Genomic DNA, 12,621 nt, shown 5'->3' with positions numbered 1-12,621 from the left:
AAAACAAAGAACATTCCTCAAGACATCTCAGAGGAGACAAACAACCACAGCTAAAGTAATGACTCAATTTTAGTGTATCTCTCACTCTGTCAACTCTCTGGAGATCATTAGTCATCTGTGCGTCAGGTGGAGGAAGACTGAGTGCATTTCAAATACGTAAAAAAAAAAAAAAAGAAGTCCACACACGCATCAAACAACTGGCTGCAAGAGACAAACGGAAGGAGATAAATGTGTTTCATTAAGATTTATTCATATCAAAATAATATAACAATAATAAGAACATAAATTTATAGCTGTGTTAGGAGGGACTGTGCTCAGTGTAATGTCAAGGGCTGCCCCTGAATAAAAAATATTTGAATTTGACCTTAGAGAGATACAGGATATGTCTGCTCTTTGAACAATCTGAATCTCAAATTAGTTACATTGATTTCTGCCACGAGGAACTTCTGCAAATCAATGCAGTCATGCAACGTTACTTTTAACATCTAGTGCTCGTAGCATTATAGCAACACGTACCTGTGAACGTTTTCGTGATCGGCCTCAAGAAATCACTCTTGAAACAAAGAAAAAAAAAAAAATTGAAAAAAGAATTTGAATCTCTATCTCTTGTATTGTCACATCCATCACACATCAAAGCATCAGCGTCATATATTATTCCATACTGTAATATTAATTATTAAAGGTGCATTAAATGACATTTTCTGCTCTATAGCACAAGATAACTGTGACATAAAGTCTAACCTAGCATGAACACCTTTCTGAGACTCTTCTACGACACATTTCACTCTCAATCCCAAAAAAGCAAATAAGAATAATGCAGTTTTATTATTATATAAGTCTATATGTGTATATTATATACTTTCCCTCCTCACTAGATGTCTTATTAATCTCTGCTGTAATGTGACTCCTACTTTGTCACTGCACCAGAGATATGTCCATGCTATTTAATTTCCTGGCTGCTAATAGAGTTCAATGCAAGCGATGTTTTGCTTAAAACCCATTTAACCTTGAACGGTTCAGTTTGACCAGAAAAAGGGGGTCAGAGAACCGTGGTTTCTAGAAGGTATGAGCGTATACTTGGTCCTCGCTGGCAGGTACATTATAGGAAGGAATGTGCTTCTGTGTAATCCTTGATTGTCGAACACTGACCTACCTAGCTTCTGCTCGTGTTGGTGTCAGTAAAGTGCAGACAAACTGTGAGCCAGCAGGGTTGTCTGAGCAGCTCGGAGCTAAGTAATTAATTGTTTAAAAAGCTGATGTGCTTTAGGGCCTGGAGAGGTAGCTGGCCTTGTGTTTTTATGCTGAAGTGTCAGAATTACTAACGTGTGGGTGGAGCATCTAACCAGAGAACAAGTAATGGCACACTTGAATGCCTCTTTAATGTTGAATTAGAATAAAGTCTGACTGCAAGACTAAGAATTACTAAACTGCTTATTATCGTCATGAAACCTACTTATACCACCTTTGTCCACACATTTTTACCTACAAAGAAATGTCCGTAAAAACACGTCCATTTTTCTCTCTTCTCTCTTTCCTCTAAAAGACGTGCACCTACTACAGATCCTCTTTTGTTTTTTAGATTTCCCCACTAGATAATTTCCATGTACAAGAGGTTTATTTGGTCCACTGTGCTTGTGCTTGATATTCCTGTGCTTCTTGCTTCTCTTTCATTGTTAGAAGCTCGAGATAATTCACTCCATGCAGGGGATGTGGTCAGAGGAGAGGACATGTGGGTGCAGATGTGCAGTCCTCAGCCACCTGCAGCAAAACAAATTCAGGGGACTCGTTTTCAGTTGGCCCATGTAAAATAAATGCTCGAGTGTTACTCTCAGTAATGTTATTCTCCTGTGTAAATTGTGCTCCCTCGCAGCAGGTGTCTATGCCTCTGCCACGCCAGTTACACAGTTGTTTCAATCTTTTCGATGATCTCTATCACAGACTTGGAGGGAGAAAGCACAGAACAGTCGTCTTGATCCCAGAGGCTGCCGGGGCTGGAGTTCCCATCTGTGCTCAACTCGTCATCCTCATCCTCCTCGCTCTCCTCCTCGCAGGATTCCAGGTAGTGCAGACCCAGTGCGTTGATGCCGGAGTCCTCTGAGCTTGACGGAGAGGAGCAGTGGTCCATTTTGGGGCCTTTTATCTTATCCACAGGTGAGGGGTGTTTGTGTTCACTGAACACTTGCTGAGTCGCCTGCACTGGGGCAGGTGTGTGTTGGGCTGGCGGCATGGGCTTGACCGGTTGATGAGACTGCTTTTTGGGCTTCTGAGGTGTAGCCGGAGCCGGTGGGGAAGGGGTTGGAGGGTGAGGCGGTTCAGGTAACGGAGGTGGAGGGCGCTGCACGTAGCACATCTTCCCATTGATGCGTTTGACGATGTAGTCGTCGACAAACAGGTCCGCGATGACACAGTACTTAGGCGACTCCAGGTGAGGTGGCGACTGGAAGCAAGGGGCAAGCTTCAGGAAGCGCTCAGCCAGAGAGACGGACAGATCAATGGTGTTGCTGTACTCTGAGCCGACAGGGGGCACAGTTGTGCTGGGCAGCTGGCACACATTGGTCATGGGTTGGTACACGTACTTGCCTTAAAGACAGCAGAAAAAATAGATTAGAAAATAATTTTCATTGTTTTGGTGTTTACTTAATGACACAATAGCAGGTTGGAGAAAAGCAGAGATCATTTTAAAGATCCTGCAATCAATATTACTATATTAACAATGGATTAAATGTCTACTTGTATGTGAAAGTTGCCCTTCATAGTGAGTATCCCATAAAAAATTACCGCCCAAATTTGCTGTTCTCTTCAACTCTAAAGAGTATATGAGCACATTTCAGCTTATTGATTTTGTTTTCCGGTCCACAACTCTCCTACCCTCTCTCACCACTTTCCTCTGCATCACTCATCAGCAAAGCAGATGTTTTTAGAAACCTCTTGTACACTTCTTGTGATATTTTCCTCAGACGTTGTTGCAAACCAGCACAGAGTTAGAAAGGTAGACAGGAAGTTGACTCTAAACGAATTCAGTGTTGCTTTGTGTTATTCTGGATTTGTATATAAAAAAAATTAAGAAATAAACAGAAGGTTGAAATAAACAGAATAGTAAATATGACACCATGTGGAAATGTTTGGCAGGAATCCCGGCAGACACATATGTATTATCTCTGAAAATGGCAATTCACATAACTAAGCTATGCTTTTAAAGACATGGTGAGAAAAAAATACAGGTTATACTTAATAATAATAATAGCACACAAGTATAAATACGTGTTTCAGCCACGGACCTAATTTTTTGAAGATGCTGGGAGCATATACTGTGTCTGTGATAACCAATCATCTGTCCTTTTTTCGGGGGCTGTGGCAATTTTCACATCAGAAAAAGCATTTTGTGCTGCCAAAGGCAAAAATACCTTTTCATGGCACCACTATCTAAGGTGGAGACGCAGCCAGAGTGAAATATAGTTAAATTTCAGGTTATCCAGAACACTGCAGCAATCACTGACTGAAAACTTAATTCAAAAATGATGAAATGGCATATAGGATTAAGGCCATGCAACAGAAATCACGATGTGGTGCCGACTTACATCTGGATTACTAACACAATGGATTAGGATGGTGTAATACATTTTATAGAATCACATAAATCCTCAAATAAATACATTTGTTCTGGGGAGAGCCCGTATGCATATATAAACTCACCTTCCATGTGAGTTCTGCCCCCTATTTTGGAAACTCATACTGATTTTGTGCAAAATGACTGCTCCCAAATGTTACTCATTGTTTGCAGCCCACTGCCTCCAGCTCGGAGCTGTGCTGCCTCAATAGTATAGCTCAGATGTGTGTTTAACTGGCTCCCTGGAGAAAGAGAAACTACAGAAGATGACAGGCCTACGCATCACTTCCTCTCACTCTGTGTCCTTGTCTTTTGTTTCCCCAGCTGGGGGACCCGTTCAATCAAACTCCTTTCTCAGGTTGCGCTGAAAACATCAAAACTACTTCAAAGGGGAGAAAAGGCTCCGTACTGCATTGCTGAATGGACAAAGTGAGTTTGCAATGCTGACAAGACACTTTTTTACCACACAAAGGATTTTTTTTTTTCCTAAATCAGCTACACAGCCATAGAATGATGTTTTACCACATCATTATTAAGCCTTGAAGCTTGTATTCTTCACCCGTGTCAGGGGTTAAAGAAGGCCGCGCCTCAAGCTGGATATCTGTGTATTTTCTGAACATTGTTAACACAAAACAGGAACTAATGTCGATAGAGACAAAAGAGGGAACAGCGCCCGTCCTCTGTCTAATGAGAGAAACTCAGTGGTCCATGCGCAGACTGATCCAATCCCGTTCAGACAGAAAAGGTACAGTAGCAGCAACAAATAGAGCCAAAGCTTTAGAGGGCAATGTGTTAACATTTAGTTTTTTGTATATTACATCTAATTGCATTCATCCATCTGGAGTTTCAAATACCCAGAGTAATAGTGGGGCACAGACAGATGCATAGGCAGACAACAAAAACAGACGGACATATGGAGCCAACACTACACTAACACTAGTTGTCCTCAGCAGCCCTGCAGAAGGAACACAGTCTGTCTGTAGATTTGCGGAGAGTCTGCAGAATGCAAAATTAGTTTGCACTTAGCTAGAAATATCACTGTTTCCGTGAGCCCCAGAGGACAGTACATTATGTGTGAGATTAATCTCACTTAGTCTGGCAATAAAAGAAGAGAAGAGAATCTTCATGTAAAACAAAATATAACTTTATGGAGCTGGATGCTCTAAGATACTCTGACGACTATAAGTGTTGTTCCATCACTGATGCTACACGCTGTATATTCAATATTCAGTTCAATGTAAAGTGCCAAATCTCAACAGAACGATGGCTAATCGTGTTCTGCAGCGTTGTTTCAACAACTGGGTCTTTGCTTCATTTTTATCATGGGCACGAAAAAGTGAGCTGGCAACACAATTTCCATTCTTTCCCCCGGTTTCCCACTATTCCCCTGCTCCACAGTCAGCAGCAATAACACAGAGAGAAACATGCAAAGAAGGGCAGCAAGCGGACACACTGGATGTAAAAAATCCCGTTGTTGCAAATGTTTTATGACAAGGTTGATACTAAAAAAACGTATGATCATTACGAAATTCAAACATTACTTTTCTCGTTACAAGAAATACTTTTCTAGATTCCTGTGTCAAAATGCCTGGTTGCTACAAATACATCCTGCACATGTATCAACCAGGTCCATGTCCAACAACAACAACAACAACAACAACAAAAAAAACAAAACTGGATCAAAGACGGACCAAACGTGTGTGACAGAAAGTGCGATTTCCATCTGGCTTTGCTGAGAAGTGAAAGCAACGATAACTGACAGGCAGTGAACACTGTCTGTGCAGCTTTATTGATATCCAGTCGTACCCTTTTGTGCAAGAGCCCTCGCATGACAATGACAGTTGTTATGCAGCCTCTGCTCGCGCCCCCTCTGCCCTGTGCTTGTGTTTGGATTTCCATACTAACAAGTACCACATGTTCTCCGCTGAGGAAGGAAAAAAATTTGCTAAATTCACCATAGCGAAGACATTTGGTCAAAAACCAACAACACTTCAGTCTATGTCTCGGTATTTACTCAATACCCATAGAGAAATACTCAAGAGAAACTGGTGTTTTCTGTTGGCGACTATTTTCAGCTGCAGAGTATTACAGTAACAGGAACAGGAAGGTGTGTGTGTGTGTGTGCAATTAACAACACTGTGTGTGTGTGTGTGTGTGTTCATGGTAATGGGGCACTAATGGAAAACTTGTTACGAGGATGAGTTCCTCGCTGGTTTTGTAGGATCTGTTGACAGGAATAGAAAACCGAGGGTTAAATGACAAATCCGCCTAAAGATGGAAAGAAGCAGCTGCTGGTGATGTGTGTTACATCTCTCATTCTTTTTGTTGTTTTGCCGTGTTCTCCAGGAGCAAATGCTTTTGTTGCTAGAGATAACTGGCTGGCCATAGACAGCATCAAGATCGAGATATTTCTAGCTGTGCTCCAACGAAGGTGCAGCACAGGAATAAAAAAAAATATAAGCTCTCTGAAGCGTCAGCCAAGCTAAAGAATCAAATATTAGGAGCTCCTCTGCAGACACACCACTTTACACCTACGGTAATACTGAGACAAATCAACTGCAGAGGAAACAGAGACACTGTTTCCCATTAAGAGCAGCATCAATAGCCAAGAAATATGAGCCGTCACAGGACACGTTGCTCTCCGAGTGAGGAGAAAGCTTTTCTTTATGTTGGCATTAAACTCCACCAAAAGAAAAAAGATGGAAACATAAAAAAAGGCCGTTGGACGCATTAAAAAGTGGGGGACACTCTTCCAGCTACGTTTCTAGTCATGGATCAGACTTTGCTGGTGGAAACAAAAAGCCAAAAGCTGCAAAAGCACATTTATGGTGAAAATCTAGAGTTCGAGAGGTTAATTAGAGGGAAGGAGAACAAACGCGCAGCTCATTCTTAAGAAGCTACAGATTGCACTCTAGGACAGGGAGTAGAGGAGCAGAGGAGCAGGGAGCTCCAGCTCCTCTGCTCCCCCTCTTTCTCCTTCTCCTCTTGCGCCCCCTCTGCTCGCCCGTGGGCCTTTAGCTGACGGACAGCTGTGCAGTCTGGTTTTATACGGGAGGTAGTCTCTCTGAATAATGCAGCTCGCAGCCCGTCAGTCTCTCCCTCTCTCCCAGAACTTCAACATCGCTGCGTCCACGCTTTAGCTCCACTGTCACACTACAGACGGCAGCTGTGGGGAAAACACTTGAAGAGTGAGTTCCTTTGTTGACAAGCTCAACGAGCAGTCGAGATGAATGAGCACGACTCTCTCTCACACACACACACACACACACACACACACACACACACACACACACACACACACACACACACACACACACACACACACACACACACACACACACACACACACACACACACGTTATGCCATTTTAATATCAGCTCATAATAAAAGCTCAAAAGACACAGAGTCATTAACTAACCCCTTCAGTTTGATTTTTGGTATGTTTGAGCTGAAGCCAGCACTTTTAGGCCGACTGATACTGCAACATACAGAACCAGCTCAAAGCAGCACTAGCACATTTCTATTATTCTTCATTGCAGCCGCTGCACACATTTGTCTGGTGGACACGGCCCGCTCACACATCCGCTGTGCTTTGTGTTTAAATCTGTCCAACAAAAAGGAGCTGCAGCTGAGGCAACAACGTAAGTTTCAGGTTTCAGTGACGGGGACTGTCTGAACCAGCATCATGTGAAAACTCCTTTCCTGTTTCCTGTTCCATGCCTCCAGAGAGAGAGAGAGAGAGAGAGAGAGAGCGAGAGAGAGAGGCCTTTTCCCGACTTACAGCCAGCTGGAAATCTAATGTTTAGTCTATGAACTGATTTGAGGTGCATAGTTAAGTTGGACCTCAAGAGAATACTCAAATGATTTATAGCCCTGCGATGTTAGAACGCTGTTGGACAATGTGAAAAGAACAGAATAGAAGCACAAACACGAATATAATGTTTTATATCCCCAAGACCTGCACAGTTGATTGTTCCCTCCTTGTCAACAGTTCAGATTGTTATCGCGTCTTTAGTGGAGGGCCAGGTTTGTTACTGCAGCTGCTCTCATATTGGTGATGTTTTCCCCAAAGGGATCAATAAAGTATGCCATTATTATTTTTAGAACATCTTGTAAATTACAGATGTTTGATTCGCGTCTGATTTGTTATAAGCGACAGAGAAAGTTATTTTGTGAAACGTGCAACATATGAGATCAGCCTTCCACCATATTTGTAGCTCCATGTGAGATGCTCACATTATCATGGGGCATAATAGGAACAATAACAACCATCTGGATCCTGAAACTTGAATCACTATCATTATTTACAACTGTGTATTTGCTACTGTAACATCTCACAGTCTCTGTTCCTAAAATCTCTGGCAAACCATCTGAGACGTACCTGTAGCGTTTAGAATCAAGACCATGCATGGAAAATAGTGGACAGAAGGTAATCCTATTTGCTAGCTTTCCAAAAAGCATTACTGAAACAGCAAATCCTCAACCTGTGAGCTTGTCGTGAACAAATGGACAATAAAATACTCAATTAGACTCTGTGGCTTTCTTTTGAATTTTTCTTTTTTTTCACATGATGCTTGTCAGCAATTAAAAATCAACTCCTCCTTGTTCTGTGCAAACATGCGAGGTAAAATACAGAGCAAACCTGCTGTTCTGCTTCTATCACTGAGAGACTGAGACACAGTTCAATTGCTCCAAGTGCTGCTGTTCCCAAACATGGACAATCAATCAAAAAACATCCCCTCAGGACAGTGCTGACAACATATTGATCCTTTAATAATGTGTAAAGCTTTTTTATGAGTCAGCATTGTGGTGCAGTTTGAGCTGATCAACAAATCAATCGATAAAGGTCGGAGCTTTATCCGATAAACCGTAAGAAGTTACAGCTGCATGCTGTGACAGATGAGACTGCGGCAAAGGTCTCACAGAACAGTCAATGAAGTACGAGTTAACGTACAACATCAGAACTGACAGAGTACAAGCAGGCTGACAAGCCCTCTCAGGAGTCATTAGACTTTCTTGGACTTCCTTAATGAGTAATTCATTGCTCTGTCTGGTAATTGTAATCAGTTAGTAGAGGATAAAGAAAGAGAAAAACATTCAGACCAGGTGGTTCCAGTGCTGCTGTGAGCAAAAGCTCTCATCAGACATGACATATTGGCGGTGACACTAAACGCAGCTAATTACCGCTAATGAGAGGATTGGACTGATGTTGTCACCAGCTGGGAACGCTGCCTCCACCTACATTCAATTCCAGTTTCGCCCATTTTCTCTTTGCCAAAGGTTTCAACAAAGTGGAAAATACTGGAAGACCAACAAAGAAGAACATAATTTTCGTGTTGTAGCCTGCAATGGGGAGATGATAAATGCACTCCGAAGATGTTCAGTTTGCAACAGCACGTTGGAAATAGAAGCCGCGACTTAAGTCACAGGTAATCAGCCCATACTTGTGCACAGGTAAGAAAATGGAAATCATTTGTGTTTTAGAATTTAAATGCAGAGCCTAGTGACCTTTTAAGTTTGTTTGCCTGGAAACCTATTAAAAAATGTAATTAAAAAAGGCAGCCTGGAAAGGCTCCCCGTGGTGAATTCACAATTATCAGCTTCTGAACAAGTTTGTACTCCAGGCAATAGTCGCGGGCATGTCCAGAATGAAACCACGATGCGATAAGGACATAACAACATGCCACTCTTTTGCATCCAGCATTATTATGCATCTCTAGAAAGAACGTTTATGAGCCGAGCAGAGCAGGAGGACACTGCATGCAGAAGCGTGCTGCTATATTCTTCTCACTGGGTGTCCTGGTTCTGCCTGATTCAGCAGTCTAAACTGGTTTATTCTCACTGTGGTGCATGCAAGGGGAACCTGTGAATTACAGCAGAGAGAGATGTGAAGGTGAGAAGTCCCATTATGATGTTGCAGGCTCTCTCCTCTATAGCATAACAAGCCTGGATGAAATGATGGGTACAAAGGGCTCCTCCTCCGATGTGCGGCACCTTTTGACTCCGGGTTATGAATATTTCACAGCTGAAATGACGAGCTAGTCTAAATGTTTACAAATGATGTAACACTGAGCAGGCTTTGCGAGATGCATCAATCCCAAATGGGGCTCATAATAAATGCTGGAAAGAATTCATCAATTCTCTGCCACATCAGATATTTCAAATTGCTTGGCTCATTCTGGGCGGAGGCAGGAATCTAAATCCAACGATTACACGGCAAAGATTACAATGTGACTTCTGTAGTTGCACAGTATGAGATCCGACCGACTGGTGCAGAGTGGATGGTGATTGTGTTTTACACTGATCTGAGGATTTTCAGGGCAGCCAGAGACGGGGATAAATTAGGGCAGCACAAATGGACGGACATCCTGTCAGGTTCAGGCAGAGCTGTTGGGATTCTGAGGTTGTGCCAAAGTGTCAAGTGAAGAAAGGTTCAAATGGGGAGAAGGTTGGTCTGGTACACAGTGTTAAAAATGCCACCGACACATCTGAAGGTGAGAGAAAAATAGAGTTTATGTGGAGCTACAGCCCTGTGAGCCATCACTACAGTCAATTTAATATTTCATAATAAATAATATTGCTAGAATACTACTGACATTTCCTGAACATGTTATGATATTGTGGTAAAAAATCTAATTTAAGTAAATAACGCTGATGTTAATCTCTGTTTTCCTTAAGGTCAAAAAAACCTCAGTACAGAAAACAAACAAAAATAGAGTAGTCTCTCAGTGCTTCCTTATATTCCTGTGCTGTCTGTGGCACTCTGCCCACAGCCTAGCTTTTGGTAAACGTTACTCAAACAGGAGTAGATGCTGCATTTGTTGACACGAACCACAGCTAATTATCACTATTTTCAGCTGTGGATTGATACACATTTGGTGCCCTGGTGAGTGTTTACAGCACCGAGGAGTGGCATCAACAAAAATAAACTGAACTGCCCGTGTTCATCATAATGAAAGAATGTGTTTTAACAGTTTCTGAATAATGAATGACTGTGTCAAACCTTAACTACACAGACAGTATTTTACTTGTGATCAGTATAAATTCACTGCTCTGTTTGTCTTTCCATTAGTTTTCCTGACAAATAGAAGTGATCACAAGATGTGTCCTTAAAAGCAGAAATGAAAGTCATGCACGTCATCAAGTATTTCTGCTAAAAGTGAAGTAAAGGGGGGTTAATGGTGAATTCTGTCAGTCTGTGTATGTGTGTATATATATATATATATATATATATATATATATATATATATATATATATATATATATATATATATATATATATATATATATAGAGGATGGGCTGGATGTGTACTGATTTAAAAGACATGATAAAAGATCAACAGCATCTGGGTTAAGAGCTACAGTCCTACTTGGGGGTCAAAGAGTTCAAATAAAGCCAAGTTTTTGTGTTTTTGTGGTCTTAACACTTTCCATTTAACTTTAGTTCTCATTTAACTCCGGAAATGTTCAAAACAATAATCTAAAATCATTCCAAAACACAGCAATATGTGCTAAATACATTACAAAATATGAACTGGAGGACTGTAATGGTGGAGTCTGATTTGGGCATTAAATATTTTATCTGCATATACTCAGTGTCTGGGCTGAATTTAACGCAGTCTGCAAAAACAGAACCAGACAAATAGTGGAAAACTCGGAGACAATGGCCTAACACATTCATTTCCCTGCCAAGCAGCCTCCATTGTTTAAAGCACATCAACTATTCATACAAGAGGATCTATTTGAAGGTTAGGCTCTGGCTGAGAACATGACGCCAAGTTTGGCTTCCATATTGTTGTAATGAATACAAATAGGTCTCTAAAATGCATTTAGGAGTTTTAAGAGAAATTAAATGACACCTCGGGGGAAGCAAATGTTCCCACTGAGCGCAGTGAGGAGTCAGATGAAGAGACAGTCAACATTTACATAACCTCTGATAACATCACATTATACAATTGTCTGCATTATTTAAAAATACCAAGGTAATAGGTTATCCAAGACATTTTTGGTTTAGCCGATAAACAGTACCAGTGTGGTCTAAGGGTGAAGAGATGCTTCTCCATTCACAACATTTTGTCATCATGTGACAGTGAGATTGATTTGTGGTCGTGCATTGAGGCTGTGTGGAGCACATAAAACAAACTTACAGTGACACCAGCCCAAGTGGCAGCACCAGTGCAGCTTGAAGCACTTCCCGTGGCTGTGCGTAGCGCAGATGGAGAGTCCATCACAAGGGAGGAAGTCTGGTCTCCCCGCGCAGCTCTTGGCCAAAGCCTGCGCCTCGTCCAACTTGTCACTCTTCGGACACTTATGTGCTCCCGAGGCGGCCATGCCAACATTTCCCGGATCCAGGAATAAAAACAAAAAAAAAGCCAAAAAACAAAACAAACAAACAAAAAACAAAACACACACACACACACAGCCTCGTCCGAGTCAACTACAACATAACCGAGCCGAGGTTCACGGTCCACGTAGCCCAGGCACTCGAAGAGCGACGCGAAAGGCGGTGTTGGAGCTCTGAATCCACAGCAGCTGGGTTAGTGCTCGCACAAAGGGGTGGCGACACGTCCTGCGAAAGTGGAAGGGCGCAAATAATCGACGTGTAATGTCATTTAAAGCCTCCCACGGTCGTGAGCCGCACGTCTCTCCATCCTCCCCTCGCGTCGGGAAGCTCCTCTGTGCGCGCTGGTGACGCGCGTACGGAACAACGGCGCGCATCTGAACTTCATCACACAACGGGAGGAGTCCGCGAACACAAAGCCAGCTGCTCTGCGCACTTCAAACACGCATACGAGCTTTCATCGGCCCTTTTAACAACTTCAAAAACACACGGGGCTGCGTTCAAATTATTCTTATGTTTTCTCACTCACTTAGAAATATTCTCACATGGGTGTTTTCTGCATTCACACAAATAATCGGGATCTCCATCATGTTTAGTTGTGTGCAATCATAATTCACATCTTTGGTCATGCAAAAATATAACATTGAAACAAATAGTTGTAGAAATAATGTC

The 12,621-nt window shown here is 42.1% G+C and overlaps 1 protein-coding gene across 1 annotated transcript; it reads right to left on the bottom strand.

The window, feature by feature from the left end:
• Positions 1-238: 238 nt before the first annotated feature.
• Positions 239-12,283, bottom strand: zgc:162707 (UPF0524 protein C3orf70 homolog B). The gene is made up of 2 exons (XM_026376487.1): positions 11,756-12,283; positions 239-2,580 (listed from the first exon to the last, which is right to left on the bottom strand). Exons 1-2 carry the CDS (start codon positions 11,937-11,939, stop codon positions 1,898-1,900), a joined length of 867 nt encoding a protein of 288 aa, XP_026232272.1. The 5' UTR covers positions 11,940-12,283; the 3' UTR covers positions 239-1,897.
• Positions 12,284-12,621: the final 338 nt, after the last annotated feature.

This window comes from Anabas testudineus, chromosome 21 (assembly GCF_900324465.2).
Source record: "Anabas testudineus chromosome 21, fAnaTes1.2, whole genome shotgun sequence".
NCBI classification, from domain to species: Eukaryota; Metazoa; Chordata; class Actinopteri; order Anabantiformes; family Anabantidae; genus Anabas; species Anabas testudineus.
Note: the sequence above shows the minus strand (reverse complement) of the source record. Positions and strands in the feature narration are given on the sequence as shown.